Below are 19,925 nucleotides of genomic sequence, written 5' to 3' on the forward strand. Positions count from 1 at the left end.
TTGGCTAACTGCCAAACCGGTTTGGGTAGAGCAATGGCCACTGAAACAGGAAAAACTGGATGCTTTAAAAGAGCTGGTGCAGAAACAATTGCAAAAGGGTCATATAGAGCCTACTTTCTCCCCTTGGAATTCTCCTGTATTTGTCATTAAGAAAAAATCAGGGAAATGGAGAATGTTAACAGATTTAAGGGCTGTTAATGCTGTAATTCAACCCATGGGTGCACTACAACCAGGGTTACCCTCCCCAACAATTATCCCAAAATACTGGCCTCTCATAGTGATAGATCTAAAGGATTGCTTTTTTACCATTCCTTTAGCTGCCCAAGATTATGAAAAATTTGCTTTTACTGTTCCCGCCATAAATAATAAAGAACCAGCAAATAGATACCATTGGAAAGTACTACCACAAGGCATGCTAAATAGTCTGACTATTTGCCAAACTTATGTCAGGAAAGCTATTAAGCAAGTTAGAGAACAGTTTAAAAAATTTTATATCATCCACTACATGGATGATATTCTGTGTGCAGCTGAAACTAGGGAAGAATTGATGTTGTGCTACAAACAGTTAGAAAAGGCTGTAGATATGACAGGGTTAATTATAGCCCCCGATAAAATCCAAACTTCTACCCCTTTCAATATCTAGGAATGAAGGTAGAACAAAGTGCTATTAAGCCTCAAAAGGTTCAAATTCAAAGAGATAATTTAGAAACCTTAAATGATTTCCAAAAATTATTAGGAGACATTAATTGGATTCATCCAACTTTAGGCATTCCTATCTATGCTATGTTTCACCTCTTTTCTACTTTACGAGGTGATTCCAACCTTAACAGTAAATGCTCCCTGTCCAAAGAAGCATTGGAGAAACTTCAATTAATTGAAGAAAAAATTCAGTAAGCACAAGTAGAATGAATTAATCCAATACAGCCATTACAGTTTTTAGCTTTTCCTACTAAGCATTTGCCTACAGGAGTTATAGTTCAACAGGATGATCAGGTTGAGTGGCTTTTTCTACCTCTCAATACGACCAAAACGTTCACTCTGTACTTAGACCAAATTGCTGTGCTAGTAGGACAAGCAAGACTGCGCACAACAAAGCTAATGGGATATGATCCAAATCAGATTATAGTTCCATTAACTAAACAATAAATTCAACAAGCCTATGTTAATTCCCAAGAATGGCAAATTAATTTGGCAGTTTTTGTCGGCATTCTTGGAAATCATTATCCTAAATCTAAGATATTTCAGTTTCTAAAATTAACATCCTGGATTTTGCCTTCTATTACTCAAAAAGCCCCTATCCAAAGGGGCCGTTACTCTTTTTACTGATGGATCTAGTAGTGGAAAAGCCTCATTTGCAGGACCTCAACAAGTTTTGCAAACTGACTTTGCTTCTGCTCAAAGGGCTGAACTTATGGCTGTGATAACAGTGTTAACTTTTAAACAGCCAGTAAACATTGTTTCCGATTCAGCCTATGCAGTGCAAGCCACACAAAATATTAAATGTGCCTTAATTTGAAATGTGACTGATGAACAACTTAATCTTTTATTTCATTCTTTACAGCAAGCAGTACAACAAAGGCATTCACCTTTCTATATCACTCACATGAGAGCACATACTAACCTCCCTGGCCCTTTAACTAAACTTAATCAAAGGGCAGCTGCATTGGTGTCTGCAGCTTTTGCTGATGCACAAACATTTCATTCTTTAACCCATCTTAATGCTGCAGGCCTTAGGAAAAGATATCATCTATCATGGAAACAAGCTAAAGAAATTGTGCAACACTGTTCTGCCTGCCAAGTCCTGCATTTGCCACATCAAGGAACAGGAGTTAACCCTAGAGGTTTATCTCCAAATTCCCTCTGGCAGATGGATGTAACACATATTCTTGCTTTTGGAAAATTGTCCTCTGTTCATGTTTCAGTAGATACCTATTCACATTTTATCTGGGCCACATGTCAAACAGGGAAGGCTTACAGCTCATGTTAAAAGACACCTTTTATCTTGCTTTTGTGTTTTGGGAATCCCAGAAAAAAAATCAAAACTGATAATGGCCCAGGGTAGTGTAGTAAAGCCATGGCTACCTTCTTTCAACAATGGAATATTGCCCATACTATGGGTATTCCATATAACCCACAAGGACAGGCAATAGTGGAAAGAGCTAATCATACTTTAAAAACTCAAATACACAAGCAGAAGGCAGGAGACCAGGAACATAAAACACTGCATATGCAATTGCATCTAGCTTTATTAACATTACATTTTTTAAATTTACAAAAAGATCAACCCATAACTGCAGCAAAACAACACCTGACAGGACAAAAGGAAAATAAAAACGCTGGACAAGATATATGGTAGAGGGATGCACATACTAAGAGCTGGGAAAGAGGAAAGATAATTATATGGGGAAGAGGATTTGCTTGTATCTCTCCAGGTGACCATGAGGTGCCTGTGTGGGTGCCCACCAAACATCTGAAGATCTATCATGAGCCACAGCATCTAGTGGACCCACCTGTACAGTGTGAATTGAAGGTTTGAGAAGCCTTGATTTGCTTTCTCTGTGCCTTCTGTTAGAAGGGGCCTGTATCTCATTATCAGTGGCCTCTCAGCTACAGCCACAAAAATTTTTGCTTCTGTTTCAGTAGATTTACTAACGTAGGGGTGAGGGTATGTTGTGTTTTTGCAGGAGATGAACGAACCACGTGGATGCCCTCAAGATGTGTACGACCATGGAACGGGAGACTGGAGGGACCCATGGATCCAACCATGGACCGGGTTACCCCAGTATGAGCCAGTTGAATCTGAATGTGAAGATGGAATGAGGACCGACCAGAGTCACAATGCTTAATGGACCAATGCTTTCTGACTGAGCTCCTCTCTACCCTGAATACAAGAGACCCTAATAGTTAGGCAGGAATATCATCGCCCCTATTCAGCATGAAGAAGTTATAGAAAATGGACCTTCATCCTTCTGCAACTCCTAGGATTAAGGGTCCTCTTGTAAAAGGGAAAGGGGAGATATGTGCGAAGCATTCAAACCAGAGCGACTCCATTTTGAATAAGGGCTAAGAAAAATGAAGCTGGAGCACCAAGCAGCAATTAAGGGCTGCACAGCCTGCAATTGCCTTGCTCAATTAAAAGAGGCCACATTTCATGCTAGTAATAATGATAGCTAGTAATAATGATAGTAATAATGATACCTTCTCCTTTACAAAAAAGAGAAGGGGAGCATGTTGGGAAAAAGCTGAGTGTTGGGAAAAAAGCTGAGGCAGGGCTTGCATGTCTGACATAATGTCCTCTGGAATGTGTCTAGACTTGCTGGCTCCTTGCTTCTAGCCCTCCCAGGCTCCTAGATCAATTGTATGCCCATTATCTCAAGTAGCAGAACATGTTCCATATAAATGCTAAACTGTCACAGCTGTAGATCATGTGCCTGCCCTTTTGACCCCCACATTCTCATCAGCTGTTTCTTTGTTGGATTACCAATAAATAGCATGGCTCCCAGAGCTCGGGGCCTTTGCAGCCTCCACAATCGCGATGGCCCCCTGGTCCCACTTTCTCTCTCAAACTGTCTTTTTCTCAATCCTTTGACTCCACCGGACTTCATCGCCCCCATGACCTGGTGTTGGGTGTGATCACCCCAACAAACAGGAGCTGGGTAAAATGAGGCTGAAACCTACTGGGCTGCATTCCCAGATGGTTAAGGCATTCTAAGTCACAGGATGAGATAGGAGGTCAGCACAAAATACAAGTCATAAAGACTTTGCTCATAAAACAAGTTGCAGTAAAGGAGCTGGCCCAAACATACCAAAACCAGCTGACCAGAGGTCACTCTGGTTGTCCTCACTGCTACACTCTCACCAGCACCATGACAATTTACAAATGCCATGGTGATGTCAGGACATTACCCCACATGGTCTAAAAAGGGGAATCAGGAATAACCCAAGCTTTGATGAGCATATCATCAAGAAATGACCATAAAAATGGGCAACCAGCAGCTCTCAGGGCTGCTCTGTCTGTGGCGTAGCCATTCTTTTATTCATTTACTTTCTTAATAAACTTGCTTTCACTTTGCACTGTGGACTCGCCCTGAATTATTTTGTGTGCAAGATCCAAGAACCCTCTCTTGGGGTCTGGATTGGGACCTTTATCCTGTAACATATTTCTGGCGGCCCATAGGGGACTATAGTGCAGAAACCCTGACCCAATGGCTACCTTTGGGTAAGTGTTGGTGTCCTGTAACATATTTCTGGCGAACCACGGAAGGGATGATACTGAAGAGACCCCCGACTCATAGGAGAATCATCTGCATGCACCGATTGGCTGACTTTGGGTAAGTAGAGTGCATATACTCAGGTAAAGAATGGAATTGGGTTAGAGGCCCAGCTTAGGAGAGTTAATGTCTCTCCTTAAGACAGAGTGGGTTAGAGGCCCCTCTTAATAAAAGGCAAGGATGCTTGACCAACCTTGGGTTAAAGGCCCAACTTATGAGGGTTAGAGTCCCTTCTAAGATTTAGGGGGTTAGAGGCCCCACTTGGTAAAGTCCCTCTTGGCTAAGTACAGGTTTGGCACTATAGGATGTTAAATGCTATTCTCTTTGGAATAATCTGCCTTGCATGCTTTGCTGTTGGCTGTGGGTTACAGGGTTAGGCAGGTACAGGATTGTGGGGCATGGGGAGCTTTTTCCTCCGTAAAAGGAGAAATCTGAGAGCTGATGGGACTGCTGGAAAAGATCCCTTTGTTACCGACAAGCGGCCAACTGTACTTTTCATTGTTGGCTGCAATGAGGGGGTCTTTTCTCTGGCCTCCCGAAGTGCTTCACCTTCCCCACGCTGCCACAGGCAATACTTTACTTCTCTACTTTTCTTTTCCTATGTTTTCTGTTACTCAGGGCAACCATCTTGCCCAGAGACCACATGTTGAAACTCCAAGTCAGAGGTTGGATTAAAGATGACGGGGCCCATCTAGGGGCAAATTTAAGCCTTGCCAGTTTGATAATGGGTGCTAAGCAGAGTGGCTAATGACTATGTTTTATCACATGTATTTTGCTTTGGCCAGAAAAAAAAATGTTTTTTCCTTTATGATGTGGCTTGGCCCCCAGGGTGATGGTGCTACAAGCTGGACCACTAGGGCCACTCAGGGAAAGAGAACTCAGAAACCTGGCATGCTGGCAAAAGGGTAAGAATTTCTTACCAGTCAGATTTCTGGCTTCTCTCTCTCTGTGCAAACGGTTGAATGAATGGGAAAAAAAATCAGTGTTTATCTCCTCTGTAAAATTTTGATCAATGAGAAAAAGAATTCTAAGGCTAGTCTTAAGCTGGTGTATTTTGTGCTATGAATTTGTTTTTCTGTGTCAAGGGGTACTTTAGGATAAAACATGGGCTTAGAACACCTGTAAGCCCACTTTTCAAGACAACCCAACAAGCTGGTCAGTAACAAACTTGGCTGCAGGTCCCTGAAACAAACAAAAAAACCGGATGAAGTCTCCACCTCATTATATGTCCTTGGAAGCTTGACCTTTTAATCATGTGGCGGTACTTTCTCTTGGTCTCTGACTTCCAGGGAACAGAAATTTTAGGGTTCATGTCATAGTTAGCTCTAAAAAATCATATTAAATAGTTAAAAGCCTTTGCAAACTCAAAATTAATGACCCTAGACTTCTTCTAGGAAAGGAAATGGAGACTGCCCCATGCTGTAGCTCACTAGCCAAGGTTCTGCACTTTCACAGTGGCAATCCAGGTTTGATTCCCCACCTACGAAGTAAGTAATCTCTGATTTAATATATGCGTGACCTTGTCTATTCTCTTCTCCTCCCTGTACTGTCTTAAATTTTCTTTTCTCTAAGCACCTGGGAGGTTATCTTTGGTAAAGTTCAAAAGCCAGAAATATCAGCCATTTGGCATAAGAAATTCTAAAAGGGCTTTATTAAAGAGTGCTATGGTTAAAATCAGTTTAGTTAAAAACAGATATTCAAGCTCTAACAGCCTGGACTCCTTGGGGTAAACAGGAGGCACCACAGACCCTTTCCTGGCCCTGTTCTTCCAAGGGCTCCACCCTAAAGCTAGTAATCCAATTAAGAAACTTAAAAACCAGCAAATGAAAAATCTTACAACTACTGTAGTAATCTTCTTCTGTCTTTGTGTGTAGCTATATATGTGTTGTGTGTAATGTTTATATAAAAAAACTAATTAATTGGCTTAAATAAAAATAAGCACTTAAATCAAATATTTTGAAAGTTAAATAAAAACTAATGCTTTTTACTTCAGGTAACTTTAGTAATCTTTGGGAAATAAAAACAGCTTTAGAACTATTGATAAAATAAAAACATTTAGTCTAAATTATGTAGGTCAGATATTAAGTTTGCTAAATGCTTTAAGGTCATATAAACCACCTCTTTAACTTTTAAAAAGTGTTCAATTTATTAAAAATTATTGATAAAAGAAAAACATTTAGTCTAAATTATGCAGGTCTGATTAAGTTTGCTAAATGCTTTAAGGTCATAAACCACCTCTTTAACTTTTAAAAATTGTTCAATTTACCTACCTTAAAGCCATTAGATTCCAGATAAGGCCTGGGGACATGTGGAATTAGCCATGTCCCCTAGCTACACAAAGATTATAAATAGAGAGATTTTATATAAGAAAGGATCTCATATGTTAAATTCTTGTCCTAAAGTAAAATGACTGGTTGTTTAAAAGGAGGGATGTTTAGGGCAAGTCAGAAAGTCCAAGAATGTCTCAGATGGTCTGTGTAAGCCATGAAAGGGTTTATGCAAGAAATGTATAATTCAAAGGTTGTTAGACCTCCTAAATGCCTCATAAAATGCCACTATGACTCTCACTATACAACTTGCTTGCTTAAGTAAGGTACGGCCTTGGGATATGTGGAGTTAGCCTCCTAGCTATGCTGGAGTCAGCTCTTATCTGCACTTCTGCCTGTTGTCTCCTAGGCTAGGCTCCACACCTGGCACATAATTAAAATCTTAAACATGCCAAGGTTTTCATAAAAAATAAAAGTTGCTAAGCATTAACACTGTAACATGTAATTGAGACTCTTGAAGAAACAGTTTTACATGCAAGATGTGTAAGAAAAGTAAAATGTGTTTATGGTAAAAAAAAGATTGTAAGAAGGCATGGGAATGTGGATTTTTCTTGCCTAGATTAAAGGATTAAAGGATTGTTTTAAGTTAGGATAAACTGAAGGTTTAAGCAAGTTGTGAAAGTTTTGTGAAACATTAATTGTAAAAGAGATTCTGCGTGAACACACTGGCTAAAGTTAAAGGGGTATTCAGTTTTTCTGTAAACTAAACATTGGAATAAATGCAAACCAGGTTTTTCTTAGAGCAAAAACCTGCTTATGATCTGCTCTTTAACAAAAATTTGTAAAAACGGTGTTTGGTTTTCTTTGGGCTGTATTTGTATAAATGTGTTATTGGTATATGTGTTCCAAAACTATGGGAAACTCCTATAATTTTGATATGACTTAGTGTACATTATCAGTAATGATTATAATTGTTGTTTTGAATTATTGTATGCCACAGAGGTAACCAAATTTCTTTGTCAATTATGTTTTTAACTGTGGCTATCCTAAGACGTTTTGTCATCCACAAACAATTGTTACCTTGTTTTAATCCTCTTTAGAAGTTGGTTTATAATCAATTATAGAACTCTAACTGGTATTCTTAAATGCAGGTTTTCTGATAAGTGGAGACTGTGACATCAGAATAGAGGAAAACATTTTCAGAACTCTCATAGAGAGCTATAATGTTCATAACTATTAAACAGAAGTTAACTACATGAACTAAGCTGAAGAAGCCTAATCTTTTTAACTTTGCTTAAAATGCTGCTGATCCTTTGTTTTGCTTTTCAGAATCGAGGAAACTTTTTTTTGAGCTATTTACAGGTTTTAGCAATTGAGTAGAGTAAGCTGCTGTGAACAAAATTTGCAGCATATTTGTTTCTCTCTACCTGATTTCTCCAAAATTTGGAAACCGAGAGTATTCTTAATTTATAGCAATATAATTATTTGCATAAGTGCAATAAGAATCTGTTTTCTTTTGTAACAGGACACAATTGGAGAAATTGATTATTTTACCAAGGCTTTGACTGGAATGGTGTGCTTTCCTTTAAGGAATCAAACTTGACTTGTAGAGCCAATGAAAGCCCTTTGGGGAACTGGCCTCATACCTTGCCTACACAATCCCTGTACAGGGTTTCTGGCCTGTAAGTAAAGAAGTTAAGTAAATAATGGTAAGTAAAGAATGCCACGTTCTCACAGGTCCAGGAGCCCCAGGTTACCTTGGGACCTCAAAAGGAGAGAAATTTACCCAACTCATAGGTATTTGAGGATACAAACCTATGGCAGGGCTCGGCTTTAAAAAAGTCTTATCTGAGATTGTTCTATGGAAGAGAGTTCCATCAAAGCCAACTTAACAAGAGCTTACATGAAAAATAATTATTCTTGCTGTACTTTATACAAATAATCAGCCCAAGTATAATAAAACAAATTGGTCTTACCATGCTTTGTCTTTAGTAAAAACTGGAATTATTAGATTCTAGTCTTATCAATTGTTTTTAAGTTTGTCTTTGCAATTTAGGCTAACCCTGCTTATTCCTGTGAAACAACTAGTAATCTCTGACTGCTACTCAGAAGAAACAAGAGGGTTGGGTAATGTAAAAATTTGGATCAATACTCTAATCCTGGGCACATATTGGAATCATCTAGCAACCCCGTATCAGCTTGGTTCCAACAATTCAATTGCCCAGTTCATGGAAAGCTTTCTAATTTAGTTTTCTTGGAATAACTTTACTTGTTTACCCTTGTGGAATATCTTGCTGTTATACTCTTTGTGTGGGAATACAGGACAAGCTTACTAAATGTTTTCTTTTTTTTTTTCTTTTTCTTTTTTTTTTTTGAGACAGAGTCTCACTCTGTCGCCCAGGCTGGAGTGCAGTGGTGCAATCTTGGCTCACTGCAAGCTCCGCCTCCCGGGTTCATGCCATTCTCCTGCCTCAGTCTCCCAAGTAGCTGGGACTACAGGTGCCCGCCACCACACTGGCTAATTTTTTGTATTTTTAGTAGAGACGAGGTTTCACCGTGTTAGCCAGGATGGTCTCGATCTCCTGACCTCGTGATCTGCCCACCTCAGCCTCCCAAAGTGCTGGGATTACAGGCGTGAGCCACCGCGCCCAGCCTGAATGTTTTCTTAAATTAAACACTTACTAATCTTCCAGATATCACCTTTTGTCAAAACTCAAGCGTTATGAATGGACCTTACCATAACGAGGCCTTCTGACTGAGCTCCTCTCTACCTTGAATGCAAGAGACCCTCATAGTTAGGCAGGAATATCATCGCCTCATTCAGCCTGAAGAAGTTAGAGAATATGGATCTTTGCCCCTCTACAACCCTTAGAATTAAGGGTTCTTTTATAAAAGGGAGGGGGGAAATGTCAGAGGCGTGTGAACCAGAGCAATTCCATCTTAAATAAGAGCTGGGTAAAATGAGGCTGAAACCTACTGTGCTGCATTCCCAGACACTTAAGGCATTCTAAGTTACAGGATGAGATAGGAGGTCAGCACAAAATACAGGTCATAAAGGCCTTGCTGATCAGACAGTTTGCAGGAAAGGAGCTAGCCAAAACCCACCAAAACCAAAATGGCGACCAGAGTGACCTCTGGTCATTCTCACTGCTACACTCCCACCAGTGCCATGACAGTTTACAAATGCCATGGCAACATCAGGAAGTTACCCTATATGGTCTAAAAAGGGGAGATATGAATAATCTACCCCTTGTTTAGCATATCATGAAGAAATAACCATAAAAATGGGCAACCAGCAGCCCTCGGGGCTATTCTTTTATTCCTTTACTTTCTTAATAAACTTGCTTTCACTTTGCCCTGTGGACTCGCCCTGAATTCTTTCTTGCATGAGATCTAAGAACCCTCTCTTGGGATCTGGATCAGGACCACTGTCTTGTAACAAGTCCACAAAGCTGGAACTTCTGGGGGAGTAGGAGAGACAGAGCAAGACAGCAAGAGTGCATGTCAGAGCAAGGATGCAAACTGGTGGCAAGATGCAGCTAAATGGTATGTTTTGGCGAGCGGGGATGTTTCTTGTAGCCCACGGAGGCTGAAAGGTTCTCATATGCCTGAGAAGAGCCCAGAGAGAGCTGACAGAATCAGAGCAAAACAGGCCTTCAAAGTAGGAGTAAATGATGATGCAGCAGTAGCTTGGACCACAGCTAAGGACCAGATAGAAGGATGTACGTATCAGGAGATGCCAGCACAGACAGAAGACAAAGTACTCCTTACACTACATCCACCTCACCCTAGCATCACTCCAGGAATTTAGACAAAACTCTGGTGAAAGGAAAAGAATCTGACATTCTGGTAGAATGGGGGGTCACAAAAAATCAAGGTAAGATATAGAACTATAATTGCTTTTCAACATAAGGAGCCAAAATTTATCAAATAGGCAGAAAACTCCAAATCTTGGTCAACTCTTCTCCCTTCTGCTCTGACTGGATTCCACACATGAGGGACTATAATGAATTTATTTCGTTAAAAACAATGCAAATGAAAAAAATGCAAATGAGAGACTTTGCTCCAACAGATTGAAACTCATTACTTAGCTCAGTCTTGTCAAGATTCTTGGTTGCAGAAAAGATACCCCCTGGAGCTGCTACTCTACACACCAGCCACCCAGACTGCTGAGTCTCCTGACTCCGCACATATCTCTAATTGTCCCTGTTTATTCACACATTAGTGAGAACATGGAAGGGTGGGGTAGGGGGAAGGGATATATGTATATGCTTGAATACACACACAAAAAACGCTCTGGAAGGATACACAAGAAACTGGATAGTACTGGCTTCCCTTTGGGAGAACCAGGTGGTGGGGAGACTAGAAGGAAGAATTCTCACTGCTTATATTTTAATATTTATTGTACCTTTTGAATTTTCATCCATGGTAATAAATTACCTATTTCAAAAACCAACAACTAAAGGTTCCAACCAATCCAATTAAAAACTTCAAACTTATACCTAATTTAAAGCTCCTCCCTCCCTCCCAGGTCTGGCATGATCTGTGGCTCCACAACCTGCAGCTGGGAAGGAACGGGCTGAGGTCTGTCTCCCCCTCTTCTTTTACTCCTCCTCCCTTCACAGCCTTGCTGTATGTTCCTGCAGTAGTGGGGTTTGGTTTGGATACAATCTCTTACATGGTATTATTTGTGGTTCTCTCCTGATGTTCTATTCTCTCTTTGGAATGCTGGCTCTTTCTGAGCACTTCATGGATTTTTCAGAAACTCCTCCCCCACTCCCCTGCACAGTATCCTGATGTGAGTTAGGTACTCTTTGGCTGGCCTCCTTGTAACTCTTCCTGCCTTCCTCCTCCCTCTGGGGGTTTTCTACAGTCTTTTATGCTAGGGTTCCTTGCCTCAGAGGATGGCATGTCTCTCAGGGGGAGGTTCAACTTTCTTTCTTGGCATGCATTTTACTCACAGGAATATTAACACATCTTGATACACCAAATATTGCCCTGCCTGCTGATGAGGACTGCTCCAGCTAGCTTCCTGCCATTGCAATTCTCTAGGAAGGAGGCAGACATAGCCTTAACAGTTAGGCCTGCCTTCCAAATTCAGGTTTCCTCAAGCATTCTCTGACCAAGACCTATCTAGCTAACCAAGGTGGACTCAAGAATTTCTGCAGTTCTATAGGGATTTATCCTGAGATTTAATACCAGTAATGTTTTGGTAAGAAGCCCTCACCCACAAACTTGGCTGGGAGTGGAAGGAAACAAGAACATTAAACTGCCAAATGTAGACTCAGAAGCATCAGTCCCCTTGTTAATCCAAAATATCTGAGACAGGTCTCAGTCAATTTAGAAAATTTATTTTGCCAAGGTTAAGGATGCACTCGTGACTCAGGAAGTCTGGACGACAGGTGCCCAAGGTGGTTGGGGGTACAGCTTGCTTTTATACATTTTAGGAAGGCATGACATATCAATCAATATTTGTAAGATGTACATTGGTCCATCCAGTAAGGCAGGGACTTCCTGGTTAGAAGTAGATAAGAGACAAGAGGTTGCATTCTTTTGATTCCTTGATCAGCCTTCCACTGAATACACAATTTAGTCTGGCTCAGTGAATCTGCCTTTTTACATAAACAATAGGGCAGAGGGAGCAATCAGATATGCATCTGTCTCAGGTGAGCCTCAGAGTGATAACTGAGTTCTGCCTGTCCTTTATCCACCAGGAATTTCCTGTGGGCAAATTGTGAGGGAGGTATGCAGCTTATTATCTTTGTCGCTATATTATTTAGGAATAAAATGGGAGGTAGGTTTGCCTCAGGCAGTTCCCAGCTGGACTTTTCTCTTGGCTTGATGACTTTGGGGCCCTGAGATTTATTTTCCTTTCACACCCTCATACAGTGAATTCTAGTCTTTTGCTTATCCGAGCCGGCTGGGATGTGGGGGTGAGAATTCAAAGACAAGTTTGGCCACTTCCTATCAAACTTCAGAGAGAAGTAGCTCCTAGACTGCCCTCCTTATGGATGTGGAGGTAAGGCTTGTTGTCTTCAGCTTTAGAGCTTTAGACAAAGTTTTGAGACAAATAGAAATATCCTATTCTAATTTGGTTACTCACTTTAGTTAAAACCTTTAAAACATGATCTGCCATGTAAAAAAGACAGTTCTTTAATGATAATAACTACCATTATCGACTATTTGGTACAAGGTGACAGTAGCTTTATATACTAAATGTATTAAATGTTCACAACACTCTTATGAAATAGGGAGTTTCATACCCAGAGGTCATGTAGCCAGTGGCAGAGTTGGAATTTGAACCCAGACCTGTCTGATTCCCAAACTCAATCTGCATATAAAGATGAGTGGTGTGGTATTGACTAGTGTGGTTGTCCCCTACCTATGAGCTACAGAATTGAGGTAGGGGTGTTCCCGGACCAAATTGAGGGTTGGGCTGCTATTTTTTGTGGCCCAATAATGAGATGTAGATGAACTGGGGAGGAAGAGAGTTTTTATTTCTGCAACCGATTACAGGGAGAAGGCCTGGAAATCATCATCAGACCAACTCAAAATTACAGTTTTCCAGAGCTTATATACCTTCTAAGCTATATGTTTACATGTAAGTGTGCATTTATCTAAAGACATAAGTGATTAACTTCTTTTAATCTATAACTAAGGTCTGAGTACTGAAGACCATCCTCTGAAGCCTCAATAAATTTACTTAATCTACATGGGTTTAGGTGCTGGGGTGATTACCCTTATCTTATCCCCTGCTAAATCACAGAGGTTTGGAGAGTTCCTTCAGACCTCCAATAAACTTGTTTGTGGAGGCCTGGGGAGTTTCTTCAGACCCCCAATAAAACTTGTTTAATCCTAAATGGGTCCTGTTAAGAATTTCTTCATTAATTTGTCATGCTTTAAGGCCCAAGAAAGGCCTAGGCAAAACCCTTGGTGGGTTTCTGTTACATCTCAGCCTTTGTATAAGGGCACTGGCTTTTAATATTTAACTTAACCACTCAGTCAGCACTGAAACATTGTTATGGAGGCCTGCGTTAGTGAGACCTGGTCTGCCACAGGGGTGCAGTTATTACAAGAGGTTGAAATATCCTAAGTCCATCAAACATTGCCTGTGGATCCAAAAAATAATCTATATACTACTATTTCTCCTATATATATCAATTCAATTCAACGATGAGTTATTTGTGTAAGGCATTGTTCTAGGTGCTGGGGATACTCCAGGATACAAAACAAACAAAAATCCCCATCTTCATGGAAATACAAATTTTCATTAAAAGTGTACTGAAATTATATTTTTTGTCATCATGCATTTTATCAATTAAATGAAACTAAACATAACTTATCAAGCGACAGCTCAGGAAGAATTTTGCTATTTAAAATAGCAAGGGATTTTCTATTTATTTGCCATTAAAATGTCCATTTTGTTATAACGGATATATCTGGAAACCACTGATACTATTTAACTCTGAGGAATTTAGTTATCACAAGAACATGATCCATGAGGGAGGAGTTTATTTGCAGTGAAGTCCAACCTGTTAATGACAATATTTGGATCATAAAGGAAGTATTGGGCAATCTCCTGGGGTAATCCCACTCATCCATCCCACAGCTCAGTGCCAATTATAATGACTACCTAAGTAAATTAGGATTGCAATTTTATTGACAATTCTGATGAGGAATCTCAGGAGCACGATTTTCGGCAGAGACGCAGATTACTTCATCTCTTGTTTACCTTTTGACTCTGGGACTCTCCGAGGTTCCTTCTAAAGCTGTTACAGAAGAGGGAACTGTTTGTCCAATCAGGGAGCAAAGTCACATTTGACCTCGAATTTCAGCCCTTAGGATCCCCAGGGAATAAACACTCATGCACTTACTGCTAGTCAAAGACTGCATGATTATTTAACTAAAAAAATTCACATTCCAAGAAGTTAACTGTCAGTAAGATAGGTTTTGGTCTTTCTCATCACAGCTTTCCCTTCACAGGCCACCAGTGCCAGTTCGAATTCCCGTCCCCAGCGGCAACCCTTCCGGGTCCAGGCTGCAGGTACGCGGTGAGAAATATTATTCTCTCTAATAGCAAACGAGGAAAACGAAGGGGGAAGGAGATGGGCCTGGGATACAAAATTCTGGCACTGCTCTTCGCACCTCACCTCGCTGTTTCTTCCCTCCTAGTCTTCAAGTCCCTTGTCTCCCCGGTCTCACTGCCGCTCTTCCCTCGCTCCCTTCCCGCCGCCTCACTCAAAAGCTACGAACCAGTCGCTGCCGTCAGACTACATTGCCCACAATGCCACGCGCTGGCCAGTCTCGCGTGGGGTTTTCCCTCAGCTGCTGTTATAATTAATGTTAATCAAACCCACATTTCTAGGAAGGAGCCGAGTTATTATCTGCCTCTCCGATAGGATGCCTCTTTGTCTTCACCTGCCATTCCCGCTGTTTCGTGAAGAATCCTCTGTAAAGGGAAATTTGTTCCGGCGACTGCTGTGGCCACCCTCTGCCTCCTCCGGCCTCTGCCCCTGGGAGGTCCCCGGGGGCCTGGGAGTGTCATTGGCGGATGACCGCAACCCTTGCCGCTGCCGCTGACATAGCTACCATGGTCTCCGGCAGCAGCGGCCTCGCCGCCGCCCGTCTCCTGTCGCGCAGCTTCCTCCGTGAGTCCAGGCAGTACTGTCTTCCTGGCGCCCGCGGGTTATTGGCCCCGCCGGACCCAACCTCCTGGCCCAGGCCGCGGCTGGGCCCTCAGGGCTGGATCTCGGCGGGGGCCTGGGAGCCGCTTGGGATTCCGGCTTCGAGTCGGGGACCCCTACGGTGGAAGGAGCTTTGCTGGATACGTGGGGCGGGGGGCATGACTTAGGCCGCTGGCAGATGGAGATATTGGGTGGCTGAGCCAGGATTCGGGTCCGGGAGCCCTGCAAATTTGGGAGCTTGCTCTCGGCCCCGCGGTGACAAATGACAGGATGGGGGTGGCGTCTAGACTGGCCTTATTTGGAGATGGGGATGAAGAGGTCCAAGGTGAACTTGGTGGGGAAGGTAAGGGTCTGGGTTCAGAGGTAGAGGAAGAGTGTCTCAGTAGGAAGTTGGGGGATGAGGCTGTCCCTAGTACGGAAAGGTCCTGCACTTCGAATTCCCCCTCTGCAGGATTGTATGTCAGGGAAAGATGGTTTCTGCACACGGAGTGGGGTCGGCATAGCCGCATAGACTCCTAGAAGCTTATGGTTGGCTGGGACCTAAACCAGCTTATTTGCAGTGTCTCCACCAGGCGATTTGTGGACACATCCGTTCCCGAAAACTTAGTACCCAAGGTTGCTAGTCTTTGAGACACGCTGACTATGGAAAATTCTTGCCATATTCAAAGTCTCTGTGCTTGTCAGGTAGGTTATAGTAGAAAGAAACTTTGGCATCAGCCACATCAGGGTTTGAAGTCTGGCTAGTCCCTTTTCAGTCTGTGTAATAATCCTGGACACTTAATCTGTTTTTCAGTGTTTCCAATCACATGAAAATATTAACACATTTTAAGGGGCCTGAAGCACCATCACTTGTAAGGTGGACCATTATTTTGTTTACCACTAACAATGAAGAACGATTGCTTATTAAAACTGTGACACACCAGTGGTTGTCACATGTATCCTGGTTTTTTAAAAAGTGAAAAAAAATGTGCATTTTAGCAATGATGATGTACAGGATGATCTGGGTTCACTGCAGAATAAGTGGAGCAATTTATATAAAGCATCTCGTATGTAATAAACACTCAAAGTTAGTTTTCTTTTTCCGCTTTGCTCTTAATTCTGCTTGTACTGAATATTTTATGAGACTTAATTCCTTTCTTGAGAAGATTACATTCTGAAAGTGTACATTGATGAGTGTGCACTCAATAGCTAACACTTAGTTGCCAATCACTTGAGGACAAAGGTCTGGCTAGATAACGTTAGCAAGTATGAAATGGTTTGTTTGGTAAAGCTTTCTGGAGATTCTTGAGAGTGTTGTAGGCAGAAGGACAAAAAGAATTCATTATACCCAGTAATCACTCAGGTCAATAAAGTTTGAGCACCAAGAATGAAGTATATTGGATATGGTTTTAAACCAGCTTAATTTGAATAGATAGTGGGTTAGAATGTAGAAGATCAGATGTGCAGCACAGCCACTGTGGTGGGAAACCCTAGGAAGAAGTTGCCCACCTGTGTCTTTCGCTTCTGTGGTCTTGCTAGTCTGAGGTTCTGAAAGATCCTAGCCTCAGGTAGGTCTGCTGTCTAGAAAAATCTAGAGAATAAAGGAAGAGTGTCTAAAAGATCTAGTTCCTTACTCCACCCTTAGCAGTCCTCTCAATCCTCTTCCCACAGAACTGGAAGTGTGTTCTTCCTAGACTCCCAGGATCATTTGGCCCTAGAGTGACCATCTGGTTTAGTTTTGTTACTGGAGTGGGCTTGAATTATTCAAGTCATGTGATTAACTTGTTATTAAGGGTCTGAGATTTAAACCAAGATGTATTCTATATTAAGAGGGGTTACAGACAACAATGCTTAATGTGTAAACACCTCTAAATTCACAAAACTCTAACTCCTCTTTCCCATGCCACATTTCCGAGCCCATTTTCACTCCCACTTGAAAAATAGCAGCTACAACATCACCTTGCAAACTTTTTTTTTTAAAGGGACCAGAAATTATTTAGTCTGTGAAGCTAATAGAGCTACAGATGTTAGGGAATTTTGTTCCCTCTGTTAAGTTTCAACTTATGGTACATTACTTGCTGAAGGTCATAGCGTTGCAATATTGATTAGAGTTAACAGCCACAGAAAAAACTCAAGTGAACACTGGTAGATGCCTTCCGGAGCCCTGTTTTATAGCTTATGAAAAAAGGAAAAGTGGCCTGGCACGGTGGCTCATGCCTGTAATCCCAGCACTTTGGGAAGCTGAGGCGGGTAGATCACAAGGTCAGGAGTTCAAGACCAGCCTGGCCAAGATGGTGAAACCCCGTCTCTACTAAAAATACAAAAATTAGCCAGGTGTGGTGGCAGGCGCCTGTAATCCCAGCTGCTCAGGAGGCTAAGGCAGGAGAATTGCTTGAACCCGGGAGGTGGAGCTTGCAGTGAGCCGAGATCGTGCCACTGTACTCCAGCCTGGGCAACAGAGTGAGACTCTGTCTCAGAAAAAGAGAAAAAAGGAAAAGGATCCAGTTGAAGTGGAGAGAGAAAATACAATGAAAAATGAGAAAGATTTCTTCCATGAGAAAGTTTAAGGATTTCATAAGCACCCTTGAAGTTGAAATAGTGAAGTTTTAAGAGAAGCATAAAGTAATGCAAGGTCTTTTTAAAACTGGTCAGTAGTTTCTGTAACTTGAATCTTTTAGAATAAATAGGGAATAAAAGCCAGTATTTTTGAACCTCAGAATTTTGGTATTTTAATGCCAGAAAGTAAACCTTAAAACCCAACTGGTCCCATACCTTTGTACGGCAGATGAGGAAATCCCAAAAGTTTCCAGTGAGTATCAGAAGTGATACTAGCACCCAGGTCTTCTGACTCTGCAGTATCCTTTCCACCAGCATGTACCATGTGATAACTTAAGCTTTTTTCGAAGCTCTGATTTTTTTTTGGCAGTCTCAGTGATGTGTTGAGAAGGTGACTATCCTGCTCAAAGGTGTTGCCTTCCTTTTCCCCATGTTTGCCAAGTGCGTAGGCCTGTTTTTCGAATCAGAGATGCATTTAAAGTGTAGTTTGGAAAATGAGATCCTCAACAGTGATGTTGTGGATACTAGCATCTGTTGCCATTGCATGTAACAACCAAATCTTTATTTCAGAAATACAAAATAGCCTTGATTCAGATGTACCAGTGTAGCCATGAGAAAGTGATTTGATTTTCTGACATCAAATTTGTTTCTCCATAGAAATGTAATTGGGAATATTAAAAATAATTTAAGTACAGGGCAACAATTTCATTTCATCAGGGGACTGGCATACCATAGACCCACATTTTTTTTTTTTTTTTTTTTTTGAGACGGAGTCTTGCTCTGTCGCCCAGGCTGGAGTGCAGTGGTGTGATCTCTGCTCACTGCAAGCTCCGCCTCCCAGGTTCAAGCCGTTCTCCTGCCTCAGCCTCCCCAGTAGCTGGGACTACAGGCACCCGCCACCACACCTGGCTAATTTTTTTGTATTTTTAATAGAGATGGGGTTTCACCGTGTTAGCCAGGATGGTCTCGATCTCCTGACATCGTGATCCGCCCACCTCAGCCTCCCAAAGTGCTGGGATTACAGGCGTGACAGACCCACATTTTTTTACATTATAACGTTTCTTACATTAGGATGTGTCTTATTACTGATATATATGTTCTTTTTTGAGACAGAGTTTTGCTCTTATTGCTCAGGCTGGAGTGCAATGGTACAATCTCAGCTCACCGCATCCTCTGCCTCCTGGGTTCAAGCCATTCTCCTGCCTCAGCCTCCCGACTAGCTGGGATTACAGGCATGTGCCACCATGCCCGGCTAATTTTGTATTTTTAGTAGAGACGGGGTTTCTCCATGTTGGTCAGGCTGGTCTCAAACTCCTGACCTTAGGTGATCCGCCCGCCTCATTTTTTCTTTTTTACCAGTAATTAATAGTACTTCTTAAAAATCAATGGTGTTTTATATTTGATGAAATATGGTACTTACAGCTTATTAAACTTCACTCGTAAGTCAATATTAAATGAATATATAATTTAACATTTGAATAGTGGGTTGTTTGGAGTTTAGGGGTAAGTGGCTGCTAGCTACTCTGCTGTATTATAAGGTCCTGTAGGTGTAGACTGCAGTAGCCTGTGTCTTACATATGCATAATACATATGGTTAATAAGTGTACATTTGTTAAATTCATGAGTACGTGCACGAATAAATGTTTACCAGGGACACAGTTTGAGAGGTGAGTTGAAGGAGTATTGAGTATTTCATGAATAGAGCCTTGGGTTATTAGTTAGGAGCATGATACTGGTCATACAAGGCCCATGGTTTGAGTCTCTCCTGGGCAGGTGCTCTTTGACCATGGATTGCATCATTCATCCCACCAGCCATTTTATAAATGATGTGTTACTATCTGTGGTAAAGAGGACCAGTATGTGGCTGACAGGTACAAATCTATCACCCCTGTTGAAAACACATCTCTCTCAGATTACTCAACCTCTTTCCTTCATTGTCTTTATTACAGTTTGTACTGTTGGTATTTTTGTTTTTCTTTGTGCAATGTTTAGCTCTTTTACAGGGCAGGAAACTTCATGTGGGTAGGGCCTGAGCCTGTCTTGTTCACCTGTGAATCCCTAGCACCTGACAGATAGCCTGTCACAGTCAACATCTCAAAGCAGTTTGGTCTGCTCATTCTGCATCGGTAATAATAACGGTAATAAAAAGCTCTTAGGGATATAACACT

At 41.6% G+C, this 19,925-nt stretch overlaps 1 protein-coding gene across 2 annotated transcripts in view; it reads left to right on the forward strand.

Annotated features, from left to right (window-relative positions):
• The first annotated feature begins 14,817 nt into the window (after positions 1 to 14,817).
• SUCLG1 (succinate-CoA ligase GDP/ADP-forming subunit alpha) overlaps positions 14,818 to 19,925 on the forward strand; it is a 36,183-nt gene continuing 31,075 nt past the window's right edge. Inside the window, exon 1 of one of the 2 annotated variants that reach the window (XM_003816596.4) lies at positions 14,818 to 15,186. In XM_003816596.4, the coding sequence (XP_003816644.1) occupies positions 15,090 to 15,186 (97 nt within the window). In that variant the 5' untranslated portion in view covers positions 14,818 to 15,089. The remainder of the gene's footprint in view (positions 15,187 to 19,925) is intronic. The other variant, XM_063594584.1, reaches the window with a different exon arrangement.

The sequence above is a fragment of the Pan paniscus genome, chromosome 12 (assembly GCF_029289425.2).
Source record: "Pan paniscus chromosome 12, NHGRI_mPanPan1-v2.0_pri, whole genome shotgun sequence".
Lineage (NCBI taxonomy): Eukaryota > Metazoa > Chordata > Mammalia > Primates > Hominidae > Pan > Pan paniscus.